The sequence below is a fragment of the Oncorhynchus tshawytscha genome, linkage group LG33 (assembly GCF_018296145.1).
Source record: "Oncorhynchus tshawytscha isolate Ot180627B linkage group LG33, Otsh_v2.0, whole genome shotgun sequence".
NCBI lineage: Eukaryota > Metazoa > Chordata > Actinopteri > Salmoniformes > Salmonidae > Oncorhynchus > Oncorhynchus tshawytscha.
In genome coordinates, this window is record NC_056461.1 from 46,949,936 (window position 1) to 46,957,435 (window position 7,500).

The window sequence follows — 7,500 nt, forward strand, 5'->3', positions numbered from 1 at the left end:
TCTGTCTGTCTGTCTCTCTCTCTCTCTCTGTCTCTCTCTCTCTCTCTCTGTCTCTCTCTCTCTCTCTCTCTCTCTCTCTCTCTCTCTCTCTCTCTCTCTCTCTCTCTCTCTGTCTGTTTGTCATCAAATCTCTCTCTCTCTCTCTCTCTCTCTCTCTCTCTATATATGTATATATATATATATATCTCTCTCTCTGTCTCTCTCTCTGTCTCTCTCTCTGTCTCTCTCTCTGTCTCTCTCTCTGTCTCTCTCTCTGTCTCTCTCTCTCTCTCTCTCTCTCTCTCTCTCTCTCTCTCTCTCTCTCTCTCTCTAGACTCATCGAGAGCGTGACTGCGCGGAGGAGGTGGGCTCAGCTGAGAGTGACGAGCGTAGCAGCGGCACACTAAGCACGGCTTACCCATCAGACGCTCTCATTGGCTGCTGTGCGCAGGGCACGGTGAGGAAGGCGGGAGCTCTGGCAGTGAAGAACTTCCTGGTTCACAAGAAGAACAAGAAGGTGGAGCCAGCCACCAAGAGGAAGTGGAAACATTACTGGGTGTGTCTCAAAGGTATGGGGTAGACTCACACACATCTCACAACAAACTCATTATTGGCGACAGGGTAGCCTAGTGGTTAGAGAGCTGGACTAGTAACTGAAAGGTTGCAAGTTCAAATCCCCGAGCTGACAAGGTACAAATCTGTCGTTCTGCTCCTGAACAAGGCAGTTAACCCACTGTTCCTAGGCCGTCATTTAAAATAAGAATTTGTTTTTTTCGTTAAATATCCTTCTTAAATGTCAATCAGTGTTTTACCAATTTATTCCAATATGAGATGCAGCTCATCAAAATGAATGAACCAATCATCACTAGGTAATTGCATCAGGGATAACAATTTGTTTGGATAGTTCATCTGTAGAAGCTCTACATACCAGTAACATTTCAACGAACTATCTCCTAACCCTAACCTTAACCCTAACCTTAACCCTAACCTTAACCTTAACCTTAACCCTAACCTTAACCTTAACCTTAACCCTAACCTTAACCTTAACCTTAACCCTAACCTTAACCTTAACCTTAACCCTAACCTTAACCCTAACCTTAACCCTAACCTTAACCTTAACCTTAACCTTAACCCTAACCTTAACCTTAACCCTAACCTTAACCTTAACCTTAACCCTAACCTTAACCCTAACCTTAACCTTAACCTTAACCCTAACCTTAACCTTAACCCTAACCTTAACCCTAACCCTAACCTTAACCTTAACCTTAACCCTAACCTTAACCTTAACCTTAACCCTAACCCTAAACCCTAACCTTAACCCTAACCTTAACCTTAACCTTAACCTTAACCTTAACCTTAACCCTAACCCTAACCTTAACCTTAACCCTAACCTTAACCTTAACCTTAACCCTAACCTTAACCCTAACCTTAACCCTACATACCAGTAACATTTCAACTAACTATCTACAAACCCTTACCTTAACCCTAACCTTAACCCTTATTCTATCCCTTATCCTAACCTTTATCCTATCCCTTTTCCTAACCCTTATCCTAACCTTTATCCTAACCCTTATCCTAACCATTATCCTAACCTTTATCCTAACCCTTATCCTAACCCTTATCCTAACCTTTATCCTAACCCTTATCCTAACCATTATCCTAACCTTTATCCCAACCCTTATCCTAACCCTTATCATAACCCTTATCCTATCCCTTATCCTAACCCTTATCCTAACCCTTATTCTATCCCTTATCCTAACCCTTATCCTAACCCTTATCCTATCCCTTATCCTATCCCTTATCCTAACCCTTATCCTATCCCTTATCCTATCCCTTATCCTAACCCTTATCCTAATCCTTATCCTATCCCTTATCATATCCCTTATCCTATCCCTTATCCTAACCCTTATCCTAACCCTTATCCTATCCCTTATCCTAACCCTTATCCTAACCCTTATCCTATCCCTTATCCTAACCCTTACCTTTAGATTTCCTACCCACTCAACTCTCTCTCTCTCTCTCTCTCTCTCTCTCTCTGTCTGTCTGTCCTTAGATTTCCTTTCCTGTCTGTCTGTCTGTCTGTCTGTCTGTCTGTCTGTCTGTCTGTCTGTCTGTCTGTCTGTCTGTCTGTCTGTCTGTCTGTCTGTCTGTCTGTCTGTCTGTCTGTCTGTCTGTCTGTCTGTCTGTCTGTCTGTCTGTCTGTCTGTCTGTCTGTCTGTCTCTCTCTCTCTCTCTCTCTCTCTCTCTCTCTCTCTCTCCTCTATTCAATCATTGTAATTTAACACCATGATTGAATCATAACCACTTGAGATCCAACAGAACAGAGGAGAGAATATAGCTCCTCTGTTAACATCCCTGTCTCTCTCCTCTGCTAACATCCCTGTATCTCTCCTCCTCTGTTAACATCCCTGTCTCTCTCCTCTGCTAACATCCCTGTCTCTCTCCTCTGTTAACATCCCTGTCTCTCTCCTCTGCTAACATCACTGTATCTCTCCTCCTCTGTTAACATCCCTGTCTCTCTCCTCTGCTAACATCCCTGTCTCTCTCCTCTGTTAACATCCCTGTCTCTCTCCTCTGCTAACATCACTGTATCTCTCCTCTGTTAACATCCCTGTCTCTCTCCTCTGTTAACATCCCTGTCTCTCTCCTCTGCTAACATCACTGTATCTCTCCTCCTCTGCTAACATCCCTGTCTCTCTCCTCTGCTAACATCCCTGTCTCTCTCCTCTGTTAACATCCCTGTCTCTCTCCTCTGCTAACATCCCTGTCTCTCTCCTCTGTTAACATCCCTGTCTCTCTCCTCTGCTAACATCACTGTATCTCTCCTCCTCTGTTAACATCCCTGTCTCTCTCCTCTGCTAACATCCCTGTCTCTCTCCTCTGCTAACATCCCTGTATCTCTCCTCCTCTGTTAACATCCCTGTCTCTCTCCTCTGCTAACATCCCTGTCTCTCTCCTCTGTTAACATCCCTGTCTCTCTCCTCTGTTAACATCCCTGTCTCTCTCCTCTGCTAACATCCCTGTCTCTCTCTTCTGCTAACATCACTGTCTCTCTCCTCTGTTAACATCCCTGTCTCTCTCCTCTGTTAACATCCCTGTCTCTCTCCTCTGCTAACATCCCTGTCTCTCTCCTCTGTTAACATCCCTGTCTCTCTCCTCTGCTAACATCCCTGTCTCTCTCCTCTGTTAACATCCCTGTCTCTCTCCTCTGTTAACATCCCTGTCTCTCTCCTCTGTTAACATCCCTGTCTCTCTCCTCTGTTAACATCCCTGTCTCTCTCCTCTGCTAACATCCCTGTCTCTCTCCTCTGTTAACATCCCTGTCTCTCTCCTCTGTTAACATCCCTGTCTCTCTCCTCTGCTAACATCCCTGTCTCTCTCCTCTGCTAACATCCCTGTCTCTCTCCTCTGCTAACATCCATGTATCTCTCCTCCTCTGCTAACATCCCTGTCTCTCTCCTCTGTTAACATCCCTGTCTCTCTCCTCTGCTAACATCCCTGTCTCTCTCCTCTGTTAACATCCCTGTCTCTCTCCTCTGCTAACATCCCTGTCTCTCTCCTCTGCTAACATCCCTGTCTCTCTCCTCTGCTAACATCCCTGTCTCTCTCCTCTGCTAACATCCCTGTCTCTCTCCTCTGCTAACATCCATGTATCTCTCCTCCTCTGCTAACATCCCTGTCTCTCTCCTCTGCTAACATCCCTGTCTCTCTCTTCCTCTGTTAACATCCCTGTCTCTCTCTTCCTCTGTTAACATCCCTGTCTCTCTCTTCCTCTGTTAACATCCCTGTCTCTCCCCTCCTCTGCTAAAGACACAATACAATACTCGACTTAGCCCTATAGGTTCTGGTCTAAAGTAGTGTCTATATAGGGAATAGGGTGGCATAGGGCTCTGGTCTAAAGTAGTGCACTATATTAGGGAATAGGGTGGCATAGGGCTCTGGTCTAAAGTAGTGCACTATATTAGGGAATAGGGTGCCATAGGGCTCTGGTCTAAAGTAGTGAACTATATAGGGAATAGGGTGCCATAGGACTCTGGTCTAAAGTAGTGCACTATATAAGAATAAGCATCACTACTCTGGACGGCTCTGACTTAGAATACGTGGATAACTACAAATACTTAGGTGTCTGGTTAGACTGTAAACTCTCCTTCCAGACTCACACTAAGCATCTTCATTCAAAAATTAAATCTAGAATCGGCTTCCTATTTCGCAACAAAGCTTCCTTCACTCATGCTGACAAACATAAAGCTGACCATCCTACCGATCCTTGACTTCGGCGATGTCATCTATAAAATAGTCTCCAACACTCTACTAAACAAACTGGATGCAGTCTATCACAGTGCCATCCGTTTTGTCACCAAGCCCCATATACTACCCATGCGACCTGTACGCGACCTGTACGCTCTCGTTGGCTGGCCCTCACTTCATATTCGTTGCCAAACCCACTGCCTCCAGGTCATCTATAAGAACCTGCTAGGTAAAGCCCCGCCCTATCTCAGCTCACTGGTCACCATAGCAACACCCACCTGTAGCGCGCGCTCCAGCAGGTATATCTCACTGGTCACCATAGAATCACCCACCTGTAGCACGCGCTCCAGCAGGTATATCTCACTGGTCACCATAGCAACACCCACCTGTAGCACGCGCTCCAGCAGGTATATCTCACTGGTCACCATAGCATCACCCACCTGTAGCACACGCTCCAGCAGGTATATCTCACTGGTCACCATAGCAACACCCACCTGTAGCACGCGCTCCAGCAGGTATATCTCACTGGTCACCATAGCAACACCCACCTGTAGCACGCGCTCCAGCGGGTATATCTCACTGGTCACCATAGCAACACCCACCTGTAGCACGCGCTCCAGCAGGTATATCTCACTGGTCACCATAGCAACACCCACCTGTAGCACACGCTCCAGTAGGTATATCTCACTGGTCACCATAGCATCACCCACCTGTAGCACACGCTCCAGCAGGTATATCTCACTGGTCACCATAGCAACACCCACCTGTAGCACGCGCTCCAGCAGGTATATCTCACTGGTCACCATAACACCCACCTGTAGCACGCGCTCCAGCGGGTATATCTCACTGGTCACCATAGCAACACCCACCTGTAGCACGCGCTCCAGCAGGTATATCTCACTGGTCACCATAGCAACACCCACCTGTAGCACGCGCTCCAGCGGGTATATCTCACTGGTCACCATAGCAACACCCACCTGTAGCACGCGCTCCAGTAGGTATAACTCACTCGTCACCCCCAAAACCAATTCCTTCTTTGGTCACCTTTCCTTCCAGTCCTCTGCTGCCACTGACTGAAACAAACTGCAAAAATCACTGAAGCTGGAGACTCGTATCTCCCTCACTAGCTTTAAGAACCAGCTGTCAGAGCAGCTCACAGATCACTGCACCTGAACATAGCCCATCTGTAAATAGCCCATCCAACTACCTCATCCCCATACTGTTATTTATTTTATTTATTTTGCTCCTTCTGCACCCCAGTATCTCTACTTGCACATTCATCTTCTGCACATCTACCATTCCAGTGTTTAATTGCTATATTGTAATTATTTTGCCACCTTGGCCTATTTATTGCCTTAACTTACCTTATTTGCACTCACTGTATATAGACTTTGTTTTCTTTTTTTCTACTGTGTTATTGACTTGTTAATTGTTTACTCCATGTGTAACTCTGTGTTGTCTGTTCACACTGCTATGCTTTATCTTGGCCAGGTCGCAATTGCAAATGAGAACTTGTTCTCAACTAGCCTACCTGGTTAAATAAAGGTGTTCTCAACTGGCCTACCTGGTTAAATAAAGGTGTTCTCAACTAGCTTACCTGGCTAAATAAAGGTGAAATAAATAAATAAATAAAAAATATAGTGGATAGGTCTCCATTTCAGCCCGAATCAGAAGGTTTAAAAGTGTTTCCCTGCCAACCCAGAGCCTGTGCTGTCTACTAGGTTGAGATGTAGTTGAGACTGTGTCTGAAATGAAACATCTCGGTTAAAATAAAACATCCCAGTTTAATGAAACATCTCAGTTAAAATAAAACATCTCAGTTAAAATAAAACATCTCCGTTAAAATGAAACATTTCAGTTAAAATGAAACATCTCAGTGAAATTAAACATCTCAGTTGGTGTTTCCTCTCAGGAAACATGATGTCATGTATAACCTTAGTATAAAACATCTAACATTTTTCCTACCTCCCCCCTCTCCCATATCCCAGGATGCACTCTGTTCCTGTACGAGACTGATGGGCGGTCGGGGATCGACCATCATAGTGTTCCTAAACACGCGGTGTGGGCTGAGTACAGTATCCTTCAGGCCGTACCTGAACACCCCAAGAAGGACTTTGTCTTCTGCCTCAGCAACTCTCTAGGGGATGCATTTCTCTTCCAGGTAGCAGAGGTGGGGGGGGTTACGCGTGTCTGCGTCAGCGTTAGCATGTGTGTTTGACATTTCCTTGTATCAGAGCTAGCTGTCATGTGTCATTGTGGTTATGGTCCCTGAGGTGGTAGCAGGTAGCAGAGGTGGGGGGGGACATGTCCTTGTATCAGAGCTAGCTGTCATGTGTCATTGTGGTTATGGTCCCTGAGGTGGTAGCAGGTAGCAGAGGTGGGGGGGGGACATGTCCTTGTATCAGAGCTAGCTGTCATGTGTCATTGTGGTTATGGTCCCTGAGGTGGTAGCAGGTAGCAGAGGTGGAGGGGGGCATGTCCTTGTATCAGAGCTAGCTGTCATGTGTCATTGTGGTTATGGTCCCTGAGGTGGTAGCAGGTAGCAGAGGTGGGGGGGGACATGTCCTTGTATCAGAGCTAGCTGTCATGTGTCATTGTGGTTATGGTCCCTGAGGTGGTAGCAGGTAGCAGAGGTGGGGGGGCATGTCCTTGTATCAGAGCTAGCTGTCATGTGTCATTGTGGTTATGGTCCCTGAGGTGGTAGCAGGTAGCAGAGGTGGGGGGGGCATGTCCTTGTATCAGAGCTAGCTGTCATGTGTCATTGTGGTTATGGTCCCTGAGGTGGTAGCAGGTAGCAGAGGTGGGGGGGGACATGTCCTTGTATCAGAGCTAGCTGTCATGTGTCATTGTGGTTATGGTCCCTGAGGTGGTAGCAGGTAGCAGAGGTGGGGGGGGGGACATGTCCTTGTATCAGAGCTAGCTGTCATGTGTCATTGTGGTTATGGTTGACATGTATAAAGGTCCCTCTGTCATATCATGACACACAGTGCCACTAATCCCTTTACCAAAGACCACCGTGCCCATTGTTGAAATATATTCAAATATACTGAAATGTCTACGTTGGTAATTTGATCATTACGCTTGCTGTCAGGCAATGACATTCAGTACACCAGAAAATACATGACATGATGAATTGATAATAAGAAAGTAATTGATGACAACAATAGAGACTGGGGCCATTTAGTCTGGTATCGGGAGTCTTAGACGTGTCTTTCCTGTGTCAGGCGACACGTATTGTCAACCCATGTTGTGTGTGACATCCTTATGTTGTCC

At 46.1% G+C, this 7,500-nt stretch overlaps 1 protein-coding gene across 6 annotated transcripts in view; it reads left to right on the forward strand.

The window, feature by feature from the left end:
- LOC112231461 (rho guanine nucleotide exchange factor TIAM1-like) overlaps positions 1-7,500 on the forward strand; it is a 204,796-nt gene that overhangs the window by 79,517 nt on the left and 117,779 nt on the right. For all 6 annotated transcript variants that reach the window (XM_042311258.1, XM_042311256.1, XM_042311253.1 and 3 more), the window contains exons 6-7: positions 314-548; positions 6,216-6,388. In XM_042311258.1, the coding sequence (XP_042167192.1) occupies positions 314-548; positions 6,216-6,388 (408 nt within the window). The remainder of the gene's footprint in view (positions 1-313; positions 549-6,215; positions 6,389-7,500) is intronic.